Source organism: Sus scrofa, chromosome 6 (assembly GCF_054392235.1).
Source record: "Sus scrofa isolate SSC_HxYL_T2T_F1_AM1 chromosome 6, Sscrofa_HxYL_maternal_Yorkshire_Landrace_v2.0, whole genome shotgun sequence".
Lineage (NCBI taxonomy): Eukaryota > Metazoa > Chordata > Mammalia > Artiodactyla > Suidae > Sus > Sus scrofa.
In genome coordinates, this window is record NC_139388.1 from 133,704,407 (window position 1) to 133,723,134 (window position 18,728).

General features: G+C 35.7%; 2 protein-coding genes across 2 annotated transcripts in view; one reads left to right on the forward strand and one right to left on the reverse strand.

Annotated features, from left to right (window-relative positions):
* CTBS (chitobiase) overlaps positions 1-13,288 on the forward strand; it is a 38,963-nt gene extending 25,675 nt beyond the window's left edge. Inside the window, exons 5-7 of the mRNA XM_021096355.2 lie at positions 8,485-8,582; positions 9,278-9,424; positions 12,633-13,288. Coding sequence (XP_020952014.1) covers positions 8,485-8,582; positions 9,278-9,424; positions 12,633-12,824 — 437 coding nt within the window. The 3' untranslated portion in view covers positions 12,825-13,288. The remainder of the gene's footprint in view (positions 1-8,484; positions 8,583-9,277; positions 9,425-12,632) is intronic.
* The window catches only part of SPATA1 (spermatogenesis associated 1), a 46,839-nt gene continuing 37,964 nt past the window's right edge, over positions 9,854-18,728 (reverse strand). The window contains exons 11-13 of the mRNA XM_084964597.1: positions 16,250-16,348; positions 14,607-14,694; positions 9,854-12,123 (exon numbers count right to left, since the gene is read on the reverse strand). Coding sequence (XP_084820723.1) covers positions 14,608-14,694; positions 16,250-16,348 — 186 coding nt within the window. The 3' untranslated portion in view covers positions 9,854-12,123; position 14,607. The remainder of the gene's footprint in view (positions 12,124-14,606; positions 14,695-16,249; positions 16,349-18,728) is intronic.

Genomic DNA, 18,728 nt, shown 5'->3' on the forward strand with positions numbered 1-18,728 from the left:
GTGTCATTTAGGATCTCTGTTTCCTTATTAATTTCCTGTTTAGAAAATCCATTGATGTGAGTGGGGTGTTAAAGTCTCCTACTATTACTGTATTCCCATCAATTTCTCCTTTTTTTTTTCAGGGCTGCACCTGCAGCATATGGAGGTTCCTAAGCTGGGGTAAAATCAGAGCTACAGCTGCTGGCCTACACCACAGCAATGCCAGATCTGAGCCTGGTCTGTGACCTACACCACAGCTCATGGCAATGCCAGATCCTTAACCCACTGAGCAAGGCCAGGGATCGAACCTGCAACCTCATGGTTCCTAGTCAGATTCATTTTTTGCTGCACCATGGTGGGAACTCCAATTTCTCCTTTTATGTCTGTTAGTTTTTGTTGTATGTATCTGGGTGCTCCTATATTAGGTGCATATATGTTGACAAGTGTGAATTGATCCTTTTATCATTAGTGTTGAATTGAATCCTTTTATCATTAGTGTCCTTTATTTTTCTTTACGGCCTTTGTTTTAAAGTCTATTTTGTCTGATATGAGTATTACAACACTCACTTTCTTGTCATTTCCATTTGCATGAAATATCTTTTTCCATTCTCTCACCTTCAGTTTATGTCTGTACTTTGCCCTAAGGCAGGTCTCTTCTACGCAGCATAATGTAGGCTCTTGTTTTTTATCCAGTCTGCCAACTATGTCTTTTGATTAGAGCATTCAGTCCACTGACATATAAAGTAATTATTGGTAAATATGTATTTATTGACATTTTAAACACTGTTTTCCAGTTGATTCTATGTTTCCCCTTTGTTTTTCTTTTTGTGGTTTGATGATTTCCTTTTATTTTAAGCTTATGTCCTCTTCTTTTTGATTTTTGTGAATTTATTGTTCATTTTTTATTTGTGGTTGCCTGTTTTTCTAGTATGTTAACCCCTTCTTATATTTTCTTGCTTTAGGCTGATAGTCATATAAGCTCAAACACATTGTAAATAAGAGTCTAGATTTTCTTATTCTCCTTCCCCACATTTTATGATTTTGATGTCCTTTTTTACATCTTCATGCTTATCCTTTTGCTGTTCCTTGTGTTTATCATTTACTTTCAACAAATAGGCTTTTTTTTTTTTTTAACTTTTTGATCTGTATACTGGCTTATTTAAGTGATTACTTTCAAACTGTGGTGTCCTCCATCCTGTATCTTTTTCTTTACTATTTAGAGGAGACTTTTCAACATTTCTTTTAGGATAGGTTTAGTATTGCTGTATTCTTTTAGTTCTTGCTTATCTGAGGTTTTTTTTTTTTTTTTTTTTTTTTTGCTGATTTAGGGCCACATATGTGGTATATAGAGATTCCCAGGATAGGGGTTGAATCAGAGCTACAGCTGCTGGCCTACGCCACAGCCACTGCAATGCAGGATCCCAGCGACCTCTGCGACCTACACCACAGCTCATGGCAATGCTGGATCCTTAACCTACTGAGCAAGGCCAAGGATTGCACACACATCCTCATGGATCCTAATCGGGTTCATTAACTGCTGAGCCACAACAGGAACTCCTCAACCCACATCATAGTTTGTGGCAACACTGGATCCTTAACCCACTGAGCCAGGCCAGGGATCAAACCCCCATCATCATGGACACTATGTTGGGTCCTTTACCTGCTAAGCCACAATGGGAACTCCCAAGAAATTCTTTATTTCTCCTATTTTAAAAATTATTGATTGATTGATTGATTGCTCTTTAGGGCTGCACCCATGGCATCTGGAAGTTCCAAGGCTAGGGGTCAAATTTGAGCTGAAGCTGCTGGCCTACATAACAGCCACACAGCAATTCGGGGTCAAGCTGCTTTTGTGACCTACACCATAGCTCACGGCAATGCCAGATCCTTAACTCACTGAGTGAGGTCAGGGATCGAATCCACATCCTCATGGATGCTAGTTAGATTCATTCCACTTCACCACAATGGGAACTCTGTGTCCTATTTTAAATGATAATCTTGCTGGGTACAGTATTCTAGGTTGCAAATTTTTTCATTTAGTACTGAATACATCTTGCCTCTCCCTCTGGCCTATAGTGTTCCTGTAGAGAAATCAGCTGATAGCATTATGGAGGTTCCCTGGCAATTTACTCTTTCTTTTCCTCTGGCTGACTTTATTTATTTATTTATTTATAATTTTTATGGCTGCTTTTGCAGCACAGGGAAGTTCTTGGGCTAGGGGTTGAATCAGGGCTTCAGCCACAGCAATGCCAGATCTGAGCTGCATCTGTGACCTGCACCACAGCTTGTGGCAATGCTAGATCCTTAACCCACTGAGTGAGGCCAGGAATCAAACCTACATCTTCACAGACACTATGTCAGGTTCTTGGCCCACTGAGCCACAATGGGAACTCCTCTTTCTGCCTTTAGAATCCTCTCTTTATCTTTAACTTTCTCCATTTTTATTTTAATATTTCTTGGCATACATCTGTTTGGGTTTATCTTGCTTGGAACTCTCTGTACTTCCTGTATCCAGATAATCTGTTCCTTCTTTAGATTTTGGAAATTTTCAGCCATAATTTCTTCAAATACATTTTCAATCCTTTTTTCTTTTTCTTTTCCATCTTGAATCCCTATTATGTATAGGTTGGCATACTTTATATTATCCCAGAGATCTTTTATATTGCCTTCACTTGTTTTCATTTGGCTTTTTGTCTGCTGTCCTGATTGGGTGATTTCCATTATAGTGTGTTCCAAGTCACTTATTCAATCTTCTGCATTATTCATTTCACTGTTCAATGCCTTTAGCTGAACTTTTGACTTGGCAAATGAATTTTCTAATTTTTTTTGGCTGCTCCTTATAGTTTTCAGTTCCTTTTAAAAGTAATCTGGGAGTTCCTGTCGTGGCTCAGTGGTTAACTAAAAACCATGAGGTTGCGGGTTCGATCCCTGGCCTTGCTCAGTGGGTTAAGGATCCGGCGTTGCTGTGAGCTGTGGTGTAGATTGCAGACTCGGCTAGGATCCTGCGTTGCTGTGGCTCTGGCATAGGCTGGCGGCTACAGCTCTGATTGGACCCTAGCCTGGGAACCTCCATATGCTGCGGGAGCAGCCCAAGAAATGGTAAAAAGACAAAAAAAATAAATAAAAATAAATAAATAAAAAGTAGTCTGCATTACTGTCAATAGCCAGCCATTCTTAATTCCTTCTGTATATTCATTACCTCCTTTTTGAACTTAGTATTTTTTAGACCGTAGAAGTCTGTTTCATTCAGGGGAATTCTCCTGTTCTTTCAACTGGGAATGGTTCCTGTGCTTCTTCATTTTGCTTATATTTTTCTTACTGTGTAAGTTTGGGCAAAACAATTATCTACTGTACTCTTGGATGGCTATTTATATGCAGGAGTGTCCCTGGGTAGCTTGTGTGGGTTTACTATTTTTTTGGTGTGGGAGTTGCTTTTGATTAGGATGCTTGCTGCCTCTTTTCCTCAATGTGTGCAGGCCATTATCCCCTTAATGGAGGTGTGGAGGTGCACGGTCTGTGCATGCTTCCAGGGAGGAGGGCACATGGTGGTGCCTGAAGCAGTGCCTCCAATCCCATGGGAGGGAATTGTGCTCTTGTGGCCCTTGGCAGTGGCAATGGTAGTTTCTAGGGAGGTGGGGGCAATGGGCAGTGCTCAATTGCAGGGTCCTCTGTGGCAACAACCCTGGGGTGACTGGGGCAGCAGCTGGTGCTTGGTCATGGGACCCTCAGTGGTGGCCAGACACACCCACCTCTGTAGTATGAGATAACTGTTGTGGTTTGCAGCCACTCCTGAAGCCTGTGCAAGAGGCACCCCACCACCTGAGATCTTGTGCATGTGCAGAGAAAAAATTTCCTATGGTTTCTCTGCCTCTATCCCCTTTCACACTCCCCAACTAGTGCCTTGCTTCTCTGGCAGGCCCAGGCCTCCTCCTGCACTCTCTCTGCTGTGGTGCTCCACTCCCCAGCCCATGGCACACCACTCCCTAGCCCCCTCAGGCTATTTTCACATATCCAACCCTAGTCCTCTCCCCAGGACTGATCTCCGAAGCTTTACTCTCAGCGCCAGCCCCTGCTTGAGTGTCTCAGGCTGTGGTGCCTAGAGCAATGGTACCAATTATCTGTGTGGTTCTCTCTCAGCTTTGTCATTCTCAGTCTAGCTGCTGCACTTTTCTCCAAGGCTTTGAGGCTCTCCCCATCAGTGAGGTGACCTCACAGTGTGCAAATTCCTTTCCTCTTTCACAGCTTGCTCTCAGGAGTGCTGGTCCTATCCTGATTCCTTTTTTTTTTCTCTCTCTCTTTTCCTTGTTCTCCCCAGTAATGGGGAGATTTTTCTTGCTCTTTTTGGAAGTCTGAAGTCTTCTGCTGTCTGCTATCATTTGGTAGATATTCTGTATGAATCATTTGGTAGATATTCTGTATGAATCATTTTGGTTTTGGATGTGTTTGTGGAAAAAGGTCAGCTCTATGTCGTATTCCTCCACCATTTTGATTCTCACTTGAACAGGTGTATTATTATTAACCCTTTACTATAGAAGAGATGAAGGAAGTTAAGTCCTCATGATTGCACATTAAGTATTTTATGGTTGGGACTAAAGCAGGCCTTCCAACTTCAAGTCAAACTCTTATAAAGTTACAGAAAGATATTTGCTTATTTAAAATTTGACAAGATATTTTTGTTGAAATAACCAATGTTAAATAATTGAATAGCAGAGGTAACTATAGTGTGAGTAACTGTCATACATGATTGATAGGATTGGCTTTATCTTATTTTGCATTTAGTATTAGTACCCATACTTTATGAAAATTTATACTACTGTTAGAATTAAGTGTACTTCTGATCTGTCATTCATATAATGTAGCCTCTGCATTATCCTTTCCGAAGTCTGAATTAGTTTTTATCCCATCAGCCAACTGAATAAAAGATTGTGTGCTATCTTTTGGATTTAAATGAGCTTTTCTGGGATAGTTGGCATTAATTTACATGTTGATTAATACAGAAAAATGCTTTTCTTTTTCGTACAGAGGGAAAATAATAGAAATTGGCCTCATTTTATCATGTCCTAATTATTTGGATAGAATAATCTATCATAAGCATATATTATTTAAAATTTGAAAACTGTGTTAAATTAACAAAATAATTATTTAATTTGGTGTTTGTAAACTGTGTTTCATGAGAGATATGGTAATTATGTATGTCAATGAAAGGTTCATTATCAAATGATGCACATAGTTCACCCTTCTCTTGGATATTTAACAGTATACAATTGTTAGGTGTAAAGTTAGGTTGTTTACTTGAGATTTTTCTTGTTTCCTAAGGTAGGCTTGTATTGCTATAAGCTTCCTTTTAAGAACTGTCTTTGTTGCATCCCATAGGTTTTGGATTGCTGTGTCTTTGTTAGCATTTGCTTCTAGGCATTTTTTAATTTCCTCTTTGATTTATTCAGTGATCCATTGGTTGTTTAGGAATATGTTTAGTTTTTATGTGTTTGTGTGTTTTTGCAGCTTTTTTCTTGTTTTGATGTCTAGTCTTATCGTGTAGTGGTTGGAAAAGATGCTTGATATGATTTCAATTTTCTTAAATTTACCAAGGCTTGATTTATGGCCCAGAATGTGATCTATCCTAGAGAATGTTCCATGTGCACTTGAGAAGAATGTGTATTCTGCTGCTTTGGGATGGAATGTTCTATAAATATCTATTAAGTCCATCTGGTCTAATGCATCATTTAATGCCTGTGTTTCCTTGATTTTCTGTGTGGATGGTCTGTCCATGGCTGTAAGTGGGGTGTTAAAGTCCTCCACTATTATTGTGTTATTGTCAATTTCTCCTTTTAAAGGTTATTAGCAGTTGCCTTACATATTGAGGTGATCCTATGTTGGGAGCATATATATTTACAATTGTTTTGTCTTCTTGGATTGATCCTTCAATCATTATTTAATGCCTTTGTCTCTTTTAACATTATTTTAATGTCAATTTTGTTTGATATGAGTATTGCTACTTCAGCTTTCTTTTGATTCCCATTTGCATGGAATATTTTTTGCATCCTCTCACTTTCAATTTGTATGTGTCCCCAGAACTCAAGTGGGTCTCTTGAAGACAGTATATATGGATCTCTTTTTGTATCCATTCAGCCAGTCTATGTCTTTTGGTTGGGGCATTTAGTCCATTTACACTTAATGTAGTTATTGATATGTATCTTCTTATTGCCATTTTATTAACTCTTTTGGATTTGGTTTTGTTGGTCTTTTTTCTTTTTTTGTTTTTTTGCTATTTCTTGGGGCCGCTCCCACGGCATATGGAGGTTCCCAGGCTAGGGGTCGAAACGGAGCTGTAGCCCCCAGCCTACACCAGAGCTACAGCAACGTGGGATCTGAGCCGCATCTGCAATCTACACCACAGCTCACAGGCAGGGACTGAACCCGCAACCTCATGGTTCCTAGTCGGATTCGTTAACCACTGCGCCACAACGGGAACTCCTATTGGTTTTTTTTCCTTCCCTTCTTCTCATGTTGTTTTCTCTTGTGGTTTGATGGCTGTCTTCACTGATGTATTTGGATTGCTTTTCCTCATGTGTTTATCTACTGTAGATTTTTGGTTTGCAGTTTCCATGAAGTTTTGATGTAGGAGTCTATATATATACAACATTAGTTTAAGTTGTCAGTCTCTTAATTGCAAGTGGATCTGGAGTGCCCTGCATTTGCACCCTCTTCTTCTCAGGATTTTTGGTATTGATAACATATTTGTGCATGGATGACTTCCTACCCTTATTATATGTATGCCTTTATATTATATGGTGAGCCTTGTCATTTGTGATATTTTTATATCTAGTTGTGGCCTTTTCTTTTCTACCTAGAGAAGTTCCTTTGTATTTGTTGTAAACCTGGTTTCGTGGTGCTGAATTCTCTTAGCTTTTGCTTGTCTGTAAGCTCTTGATTTCTCCTTCAAATCTGAATGAGAGCCTTGCTGGGTGGAGTAATCTTGGTTAGAGGCCTTTTCCTTTCACTACTTCAAATGTATTGTGCCACTCCCTTCTGGCCTGCAGAGTTTCTGCTGAAAAATCAGCTGATAACCTTTATTAGAGTTCCCTTGTGTGTTATTTGTTTCTTTTCCCTAGCTGCTTTCAATATTTTCTCTGTCTTTAATTTTTTGGCCAGTTTTATTAATATGTGCCTTGGGGTGTTCTTCCTTGGGTTTATTTTATATGGTACTTGTTGTGCTTCCTGGATTTGAGTGAATGATTCCTTTCTCATGTTAGGGAGGTTTTTGGCTTTTCAGGTATTTTCTCTGGCCCTCCCTCTCTATCTTTTCCTTAAGGCATCCCTATAAAATGGATTTTAGTTCATTTAACATTGTCCCAGAGTTCTCTTAGAGTGTCTTCTTTTATTTTCAATCTTTTTTCTTTCTCTTCCACATCAGTGATTTCCAATAGTCTGTCTTCCACCTTCCTTATTCATTTCTTCTGCCTCCTGTACTCTGCTGTTGGCTGCATCTAGTGATTTTTTAAAAAAATTTCTGTTGATTGTATTTTGCATTTCTGCTTGCCTAATCTTTAAATCTTCTATTTCTTTGCTCAGATTTTCTTGTAATTTATCAGTCTTTGCCTTCAGTTTACTTACAAGATCTTGAATCATCTTTACTATCATTAGTCTAAATTCATTTTCAGGAAGGTTGGTAATCTCCAGATCACTTAGCTGTTCTTCTGGGTTTTTTCCCTTGTTCCTCTTTGAGTCATAATAATTCTCTGCATTTTGTTGTTGTTGTTGTTGTTGTTGTTGTTGTTGCTATTTCTTGGGCCGCTCCTGCGGCATATGGAGGTTCCCAGGCTAAGGGTTGAATCGGAGCTGTAGCCACCGGCCTACGCCAGAGCCACAGCAACGCGGGATCCGAGCCGCATCTGCAACCTACACCACAGCTCACGGCAACGCCGGATCGTTAACCCACTGAGCAAGGGCAGGGACCGAACCGCAACCTCATGGTTCCTAGTCGGATTCGTTAACCACTGTGCCACGACGGGAACTCCTGCATTTTCATTTTGTATGGATTTTTGGTGTGATCTCCTTTTTGCAGGCAATAGGATTGTAGCCTCTTGCTTCTGATGTCTGCCCCTCTTGTGGCTGAAGTTGGTTTAGGGACTTGCCTCAGGCTTCCTAATGGGAGAGACTGGTGCCTCTCAAATCATTTTTAAATTTAGATTTTTTTTTCAACTTTTGAGGAACAGCAGGTAATACCTGAAAACTGTGTTCACCTCTTGGTGGCTGTTGAGCCAAAAGACAATCAAATTGATTGTTTTCTATTATTCAAAAAGAAATGGTTTCAAAAGTAATTCAGAATTTATAGTTCTTGAGGGATGACTTTTATAATACCACATTAGAGAATTATTGTATTACATTTTGCATAAATGTGCCTGTTTTTACAAACTTAGATTCTAAGTGGTTGCAGAGCTGGTATGAACACATTAGTAGACATATGAAGAGAAAAATATGCTTTTTATGTCCCTGTTTGATTAGGATATGATCAATACATCAATATCGGCATTAACCCTAAGAAACTTGTAATGGGTATTCCTTGGTATGGTTATGATTATACCTGCAAAACTCTATCAGAGGTAAGAACAGATTATTTCTTATATTATTTTTTTCTCATTCTATTATATTTTTTATAGCCTGTTTTATTTCCTCTGTATAAATTTTATTTAGACTTTAGAAACAGCTCTTTATACAGAGTGCATACACTTTGAGAATTTCTATAACATAGTTTAAGACTAAAAGTAGCTAGTTTGTTTTACATTATTAAATTATGTAAAAATTCTGAATGTACTGTATTTCTATTTAATAATGAAATTTAACTTTAATTCTATATGGTCAGGTTATCTGTTTATAGTGTGTGTGTGTGTGTATATATATATATATATATATATATTTTTTTTTTTTTTTTTTTTTGGTCTTTTTGCCATTTCTACGGCTGCTCCCGCAGCATATGGAGGTTCCCAGGCTAGGGGTGTAATTGGAGCTGTAGCCACTGGCCTACACCAGAGTCACAGCAACGTGGGATCAGAGCCGCGTCTGCAACCTACATCACAGCTCACGGCAACGCCAGATCCTTAACCCACTGAGCTAGGCCAGGGATTGAACCCACAAGCTCATGGTTCCTAGTTGGATTTGTTAACCACTGAGCCATGAGGGGAACTCCTATAGTATATATTTTATGTCTAATAAATAATTTTTATTATATTTTTGGATTTGGCTCTTAAGATTATTCTTAATTGATAGTCTATAACATGAACATTTTTTGCATTTCTAGCATCATGTTTGTACCACTGCAAAACTCCCTTGTAAAGATGCTGTACACAGACAGGTACCCTATCAAATAATTATGAAGCAACTAAATAATTCTTATTCTGGAAGCCTGTGGGATGAAAATCAGAAGTCTCCTTATTATCACTATCAAGTAAGACTTTTCAAAGTTTTGGATCTTTATTCTATTAGTTTTCATAATTGCATGTCTTCATAATTACATATTTGATAGAATTTCTCTAAGTTTTCTTATAGGGACAACATACAGACTGCTATTTACATAAGTAGAATTGTCTTTGACTCTATGTCATCAGTTACTTTACTTCCCTTGTGAGCAATTCAAATTATGCTAATAGTGAAACTGCTTTGCACGGGCCACTTGTCATTTTAGATGATATAATAATAAGTAGGCTTTCCTTTAAGAGCTGAAAATTATGTATGATGTCTGTGGCTTCTGAATGGGCTTTGAAACAAAATAGTTTCCTTGCTCTGAAAGTGTCCATTTCAAAGTAGCCTAAGATCTGATAAGGCTCTTATATAATAGGAATAAGGCTGAGAAGAGGAGATGTATTACAATAGAAAATGGTATCATTTCAAATTTATTCTACAGTATAAACCGTGTGATATTAGACAAATTGTAAGCAATATTAAAAATTAGAGACAGAAAAATATTACAAACAGAAACTTGAAGAAATAGACTAAATGACTAGCAATTCTGTCAGATAGTATTTGATAGGAATTGCCACACCAAAGGGTCAAAGAAAAGCTATATTTTCACACCTTAAAAATCTTAAGTACAAACTATCTTTGAATTTACCTTGAATTATATTACAATTAAAGGAACGCTAAAGTGATATGATGAACGTTCATTCCAGCAAGAATTCCTATTTATTCTTACACATTTATAAAAAAATGACTGCAAATATACATATTTAATAAATTACAGTTGATATACATGTACATGCCTATATATCAATTTTCTAAACTTTAAAATCTAAAGTATAAACTTATTAATTAAACTTGGGTATACTGTGATCCTGCCTTTACCAAACAATATTTTTTAGAACTCTGTTCTGGAAACTGTTGACCACACACACACACACGGTTACTAGTGGGAATGGGGAGAGGAGTGATAAAGGGGTCAGGGAGTGGGAGGTACAAACTCTTGGGTTAAACTAGCCTCAGGGGTGTATTCTATAGCTCAGGGAGTATAGCCAATAGTTTGTAGTAACTGTAATGGAAACAAACTTTTATAAATTATATAAAAATATTAAAAAGATTTTTAAACAAAATACAATTTAAAAGGAATATACTAAAACACCCACCCCAGGTACACACAAACACACACACATGTACCATGGCCAAATATATTTGGAAAACACTACATACTATAAATTCCCCTTGGGGATTTATAGTATACAACATTATAGTCAAAGAGTTGAGAAGCATTAACAGTATACAGAGCCATTTAATTGTTTAACACAGAACCCTGTTTCCTAGCACTCTTAGAAACATGCAGGAGGAAGAGTGTTTCATGGATATCAGTTTGATAAAGGCTTTATGTAACCAATTATACAGTTTAGACATATATAATTTAGAATAAATAGTTTACACTATAATGTCCTGTTTTTTTTTTGTTTTTTTTTTTTAACTCCTGACTTACTTTTTCCTTAATGCATAAGAAGACATATTCTTTAAGATTTTAGAATTCAGGAAACATTTGGATGAGCCTTGGAAACCATTCATTTAACAGTACTTTGGACAACCATTTTGTTTTAATCATTGTGTTTCTCTTTTTTATTCACTGTGAAATTCCACAGCAACCCAAATCAAGTTTCTATTTTAACTGAAGAGGATCATTCTGCTTTCTTATACTGTCTCTGCAACAGCAGCTTCATCCTGTACTCAATATTCTTGGAGACAAATATTCCTTAACCATGCATATATCAAACTTACATATACTCAGCTTTTTATCCTTTGATTCTTCACTATTTGAGGCATTTGAAATTTCTTAATGTATCAAAAAGGCTCAAAGTGCTAGGCTGATGGCAAAATTCCAAGGTATATGCCTTTGGGTTTGCCCCTGACTCTGTAAAAATAAATCTTTCTATATTTAGGTTTAGGTTTTGCAAGGTACCTTTCAATATTGAATTATAATTACTACTAGAACATGCATGGCTTTTTCAACCATGCAGAAATCTTTTATAAAGATTTTTAAAGACTGGAATATAAGGTACAGTATAAGATATATGTAATTGAGTCTACCATCTACTTAAATATGCCACAGCATATTCATTTACCAAGTGACTATTGTCCTTCAAAGCGGTCATCTTAGGAGATAATTCTAATTCCAGTGTTTTAATGCCGATGTTTTTCAATAAATGAAAACATTACTGGCATTCATTGGTAATTGTCTTTAAAGAGTTCCCTAGATGTATATAAAAAATCAGTAAATCATTTCAAATCACAGGTCATTCTATTTTTTATTTCCTATCTTTTCCCCTCCCTTTACTGTTTTGCCTAATTCTGTACGTTTCCTCTTTCTTTTATCCTTTATCCAATAGCTTACATACTTTCTAAAAGAGACTGTGTTTCGCACTAGATAGAGGCAAGTGATGCTGAGAAGAATTTTATAGGGTGGAAGGTGAGCCTAAGACCAGTTTCTAGTTTGTGGTCCTTAATCAGGTGTGTGCTTAAGTTACCCATGGGGTCCGGACCCAATAATTAGAATCAATTCTGTAAGACCTAGAAAAGGAGGTGTTTTCTTTGTCCATTGCCATTACCTGCTGATTTGACTGATTTGTCATAAACAAAATCAGCTGTTGAGCTCTTAACTGGGTCCATTTCCAGGAACTGTAGGGAATACAAAAAAAAGGGGTATAAGCTAATGTTAGAGAATAAGAGTAGTTATTGCCTTGGCTGCTTATCAGAATCATCTAATGTAACATTAAATCATAAAACAAAGAAACAAATACATACATGTTCTGACACCAGCCCTGGAAAATTCTGATTCAGTAGTTTTCATATGGTGTGGTTCTCAGGAATCTTTTTTTAAAAAGTCCTCACAAGTGATTCACATGTGACTACCTTGGTTGTTAATCATCAGATCGGAGCAAGAGGGAATCTTAAGGCATGAAAAGGACTTTAAATAGAATATATTGGGAGGATCATCTGTATATTCTCTGTTGTTATAGAAGTGCCACAAGCAATCATATCTAGAAAGTATCACATACAGAACCACGGAAAATATTGTGCCCTAAAATTTTGATTACTTCATTGCATCCTTTTGAGTCATTACATTTAAGAAGCATTTTCCCCTCTTACTGTACTCAATAAAGTTCTATTTTAATTTATTTGTATAGGATCAGGCTGGGAATTTTCATCAAGTGTGGTATGATAACCCTCGGAGCATTTCTCTAAAGGCAGCTTATGTACAAAGCCATGGCTTGCTCGGCATTGGCATGTGGCATGCAAGCTGTCTTGACTACTCTGGAAATGCTTTAGCCAAACAGCAAACTGAAGAAATGTGGAAAGCCTTAAAACCAAAGCTGTAACAGAAATGAACTTTTGTCAAACTTGTAAGATTTAGAAAAACATGTTTAAATATATGTAGTTTCTTAAAGAGATTAAAAAATGTATACATTTTTGTCACATTGCTAAATATTTTAGTTATAAGTATATTCAAAAACATAAAGAAATGCTTTATTTGAATTTGAAAAATACATACCTGTTTATATCTTCAGTGTACAACAACATAAAGGTAAGAAGTAAGTCAACTTTCTATATTAAATATTCCTCTGTAAGATGTTTAATACTGTAATTTGGAACAATTGCTTTTGGAATTGTACTAAAAATTCTCCTATGATATTAAAGTATATGCTTACAAATCAGTGCTAGTTTTTGGAATGTGTATAACTTGAAATTGTTTGCTTAGAATTAGATTTTTTTAAAACCTAGTCTTTGAGAATCAGTTTGCTCTGTACTTTTTATTCAATAAACCTAAGTTTAAACCCTGCAATTTAGTATCTTTAGGTTCATTAAACCAATGCAATTAATTTTTCTGCTTCCTAACTCTGCACAACACTCATATTCTCTGAGTCAGTTGAATGAAACTCATTTAAGCCTCCAGTGGAGAAAAAAACAAATGCAAGGGATCAAAATACTTAACTAAATACAAGAATATAACTTATTTTGACTTAGAATGTTAAAGCTAAATTTTCCAATTAAATTACCTTTTGAGGTTATACCTGAAATGTTTAGGAAAAACTTGGTGTTTAAATCTGATTCTATTCACTGTCATTTATCCCTTCCAATTATTAATATTTCTTCCTTTAAAGACATCTATAATATATTTCTTGGTTTATTTTGTTTTCATCATTAATTTTTTTCATTTTCCTTAATTATCTAAAAATATTGGTTTCTCAACTGTTTTCTCTTTCTAAAAGAAATTTTGTGCAAAGAACTTCTTTAAATGTGCGTAGGTGGAGTTCCCATCATGGCTCAGTGGAAACGAATCCAACTAGGAGCCATGAGGTTGCGGGTTTGATCCCTGGCCTTGCTCAGTGGGCTAAGGATCCGGCATTGCTATGGCTGTGGCGTAGGCTGGCAGCTATAGCTCTGATTCAACCCGTAGCCCAGGAACCTCCACATGCCGTGGATATGGCCCTAAAAAAAGCAATAAATAAATAAATAAATAAATGTGCAGAGTCTCTGTTTCCTTTCTCAAGACAATTAAGAAGAATATTGTGTTGCATTTGTATTAGTTCCCATAAATACCTAGATTAAAAATCTGTGTCCTTGGACTCTGGATTTACAAAAGTCCTACCTTCTCTGCACATTTCCTTCCCTCCAAACTGTACTAATGTATTAGTCATCTGATATGCAAATATTTCATTTCTTACTTAATTATTTATGGCAGAGTAAACCCAATCATTTTCCAGAGTATTTGCTGAATTACTAATGCCTTTTGTATTTTTAAAATAAATTTATAAAAAATTTAAATCTGAAGTACTAATCTGTATCATACCTGTGGATGAAAGATCCATACTTACTAAAATATATGATTTTTCATTTTAGTTACACTATTATATTTTAAAGCTATTTGAATATGAAAATGATAAAATATAGTACTCTAAAAGTAATACATTTGAAACCATCCAAAATAACCAAATAGCCATCATTTTGCTTTTGTACATCTAATATTTCCTGAAACACTGTATAATACCCACAAGAAAAAAGACATAAAACTTATATGTCATTGTCAAGGAGAATAATGGTTAAATCTGTACAAGTATTTAAATTTTTTGACAAAAATTTTAAATTAACAATTAACATACCTTATTGAGATTGTAAAGACATATTAAACTTCTTCTGTGTCAGTTCAGCTTTCAATGTGCGTAAATCTGAAACTGCTTGTTTTCTCATCTATAAACAAGAATTGCCTTTAAAAAATGAACTTTCATGTTACCTTTCTGAAATTATATAATCGTCCTATAAGGATTATTATAATGGCTTTCACTGCTGCTCTCATTTGCCTTCAGCGCCTTCACTCCCACTGGATTACTACAGTAAATGTATGTCAGAAGTCCTTTTGAATAATCCCTGGCCTTCCTCAGTGGGTTAAGGATCTGACATTGCTGTGAGCTGTGGCGAAGGTCACAGATGTGGCTTGGATCCTGTGTTGCTATGGCTATGGTGTACGCAAGCAGCTGTAGCTCCAATTTGACCCCTAGCCTGGGAACTTCCATATGCCCATGGGTGCAGCCCTAAAAAGCAAAAAAAAAAAAAAAATCTGTTCTCAATGTATAAAGAAACTCGTAAACAAACAAAAAAACAAAAACTCTGCTCCCTAAAAATAATTACAAAAAATCCCTTAATTCCCAGCTGTTAGAAACCAAATAAGTAAAAAAAATATAGTAACGTTTATACTGGCAAACACTCTTCAAAGTATATTAACCCCTCTGATACACTAATGTGTATGTGTTCTGGAAGAAGAATATTGTGAGAGTCATATTGAAGGCCTTAGGGATATTTTATTTCTCCCCTTTACCCACCAAATAGCCTTCAGTGGACAAGTTTCTGCACTGGATTTTTCCATTTTTTTAATACATGGGAGTTTTCGTTCACTGAATGAAATTATTTTTTTGAGTGCAAACTATGTAAGATTGTTAAGTAACTCCTTTTTTGTTTAAAATTGTCCTTTGCCTTTTTTCCTTTTCTATATTTTTAAGCTTTAAGCTTCTAGGTGCTGAACCAAGGTTTCAGCCTTGAGAATGCTGCTAGTGGAAAGAATCTAGATTGGGCTGTCCACCAGCCATTTGCCACATGTAACTATTTAAATTGAGATGAACTAAAATTAAATCTAAAAATCAACTCCTCAGTCACACAATAAGCTACATTTCAAGTGCTCAACATCCTTATGTGGTTAGTGGCCTCCATATCATACAGGGCAGGTATAGAACATATGCATCATCACAGAAAGTTGTATTTTGGACAGTGCCATTTCTAGAGAGGGGTCATTATTCTGTGTCATAAAGCTACTTCTGGTAAAGAGGTGAATCGAGAGCATTCATATAATATATATATGAAAATAATCAGAAATAAATATTCAAGAGGGGGGAAAAATTAAAATCAAATGGGAGCTCAGAGAGCTCAGTGGTTTCTCAGACTTATTTATGAATGACTCTAATATATGAAAATTACTCATTTAAAAATATGGCGACTAGGCTGATTCACAGGTCCTTTTCCTTTATTTCTTAGTAACATTTTACTAAATTTTACTTTGGCCTTGTTATGAATCTTTTCATAGGATTTCATTATTATTCTTTTCCTTTTCCATGCATGTTCTTTTTTTGTTAAGGTGATAATTTAAGACAGATAGTCCTTCCTGCTTTTGTGGTATTTACACCCAAAGTTAATACACCAAAATATTTTATTTCAAGATAAATGTTATAATCTTATTAGGGGAAACGCAAAGTACCTTAATTTCTATTATAAGTCTCATTTTGTCAGTAGCCAGTTTTCTCTTAAGTTGGTCAATAGCATGCTGTACCTCAGTAATCTGGATGATAAGGTAATTCTGTATGAGACATAAAAAGAAGTCTTTATTTTATATAACATCTATTCATTTTTAATTTTAATTGCCTGGCAAATATAAACTACAAAGTGATATCAAATATGAAAAAAACAAATCATGAAAATAACCTATTCCATAAAATTAAACTTATTTCTTTAAATTACTATTCAACTGTTGATTTCCTATGTTTTAGGGACCACTTCCCTTTCTTTTTTACTACCGTTTTCATGTATTATAAAAATAAATATCTATTTGTAAAAGTTACCATTAAATTAGTACCAAAAAAAATCAACAACTATTACTATGAGAGGAATATAGTAGGTTTAAGACACTTAGCAAGGCTTTTGAAATTGGCATAATGTTTTATTGGCATAATCTATTAATCAAATTAGAATTACTTTAAAATATTTAATAATGAGAAAATGGCACAACACTGTAAATCAACCATACTTCAATAAAACTTTAAAAAAATGAAAAAACAATCTCCACTTTAAGAGAATGCCAAGTTGGATTTTCACAAACCAATAATTTTGCTAATGATTTTCTGCAACTATATGACATTTTTCACTTAACTTTTTGTCTTAATGAAATGAGAAAACATCCAGAAATGCAAGTTATAAGCTTCGTTGCAATAAATAACACAAGGACACTACAGTTGATCTTAAAAACATTTGTTTCTCTCATGAAGAAATTACTTTAAAAAAAATAGGAATTTGAGGGGATGAAGGTTGAAAAAAGAAATAACTATAAATGTTCTTCCATTTCAAAAAGTGTCTGACATCTGGGCCAGAAGATCTTCTGCATCTACTGGGACTTCAGTTTCAAGTGTCTCAGAATGGGTTCAACATGCTTTACAAAATCCATTACATTTTAAGACCATTTCCAATATCTGCTACCATGAATCAAGACCCATTTACTAAAAGTTACTTATGCAGAATTAATCATACAGAAATTTCTAACTTCTTTTGCAAAAATTAAAGTACTTTATTGTACTTGGCATTCCTGCACATGATGTGGATTCAGAGACCAAAAGTATTAAGGGTATATAATTAAAATTCAAGAGCTTGGACATATAAAATTATTTTTTAATATTTATAATTTTTTTCTGTAAAAATATTCCAGAAAAAAAATCAGAATATAAACACACACAAATTTAATAACAAAATACTGTATTTTATAAGGAAATCTGTTTAATGGAGTTACTGTCGTGGCTCAGTGGTTAACGAATCGACTAGGAACCATGAGGTTGAGGGTTCGATCCCTGGCCTTGCTCAGTGAGTTAAGGATCCGGTGTTGCCGTGAGCTATGGTGTAGGTTGCAGATGCGGCTTGGATCCCGCGTTGCTGTGGCTCTGGTGTAGGCCAGAGTCTATGGCTCTGATTAGAGCCCTAGCCTGGGAACCTCCATATGCCACGGGAGCAGCTCAAGAAAAGGCAAAAAGACAAAAAAAAAAAAAAAACCCAAAAAACTATGTGAGGTGATGGATGTTAACTAAAGTGATTATGGTATCCATTTCACAATATTAACTAAACTTATTGTGGTCTCCACTTCACGATGCCAAAAACTGGGGAAAACAGTAAATTTTTAATATTTCATCATACTTAAAGTTAAATCTATGCTCAATCAAATTAACATAAAACCTTTTTTGGATAAGTGGGGATCAACCAACAAAAATTAAACTGATAAACAGCCTCTGGAATTTGTTGCTTAGTTATATGGTAGAATTAATCAAAAAATAAACTTCAAGTCTCTCGTCTGTCAAGATTCAAGACTATCTCAAAAAAATGATCAAAATTTAATGTAAGTTAATAATTTCTTTGGAATATAATTACCTTTAGATTCTGTGGTTGTTATCAAACTGCCCTCCCCAACCCCAACTGAAAGAAAAGAAAAAGTGATGAAAGAAAAGGGATCACTATTACTCCCCTACCACACTGCATCAGGTACATCTCTCTTTCTCATAGAATGTGAAGGTAACCCTTTCCCCTGGCACAGAGGTAGATCCTAATTTTCTAGGACAATATACAGCATTCCCTGATAACTCTGATCAATCTAGGGTAGGCCTGATTGATCAGCAACCTGGCTAAAGGTAAGGTTTTATATATCCCATGTGTCTGGGAGAGGCTGTCTCTTGTTTTGGAGGCATGTACCCCTACTTGCCATTCGCATCTCTGTTGCTACCATGAGGAAAAACACTCTTAGAATGCAGCCAACACTGGAAATAATAGGGAGGAAATATCAGAAGCACCTAGGCCCTTAAAGACATAATTAAGCTGCTGATTTTATCTCTTCAGCAATCATTACCTGAGATCATGAATTTATTTATTAAGCCAGATTAAGCTAAAGTTTTGTTACCTGTAGCCCAAAATATCCAAGATATGAT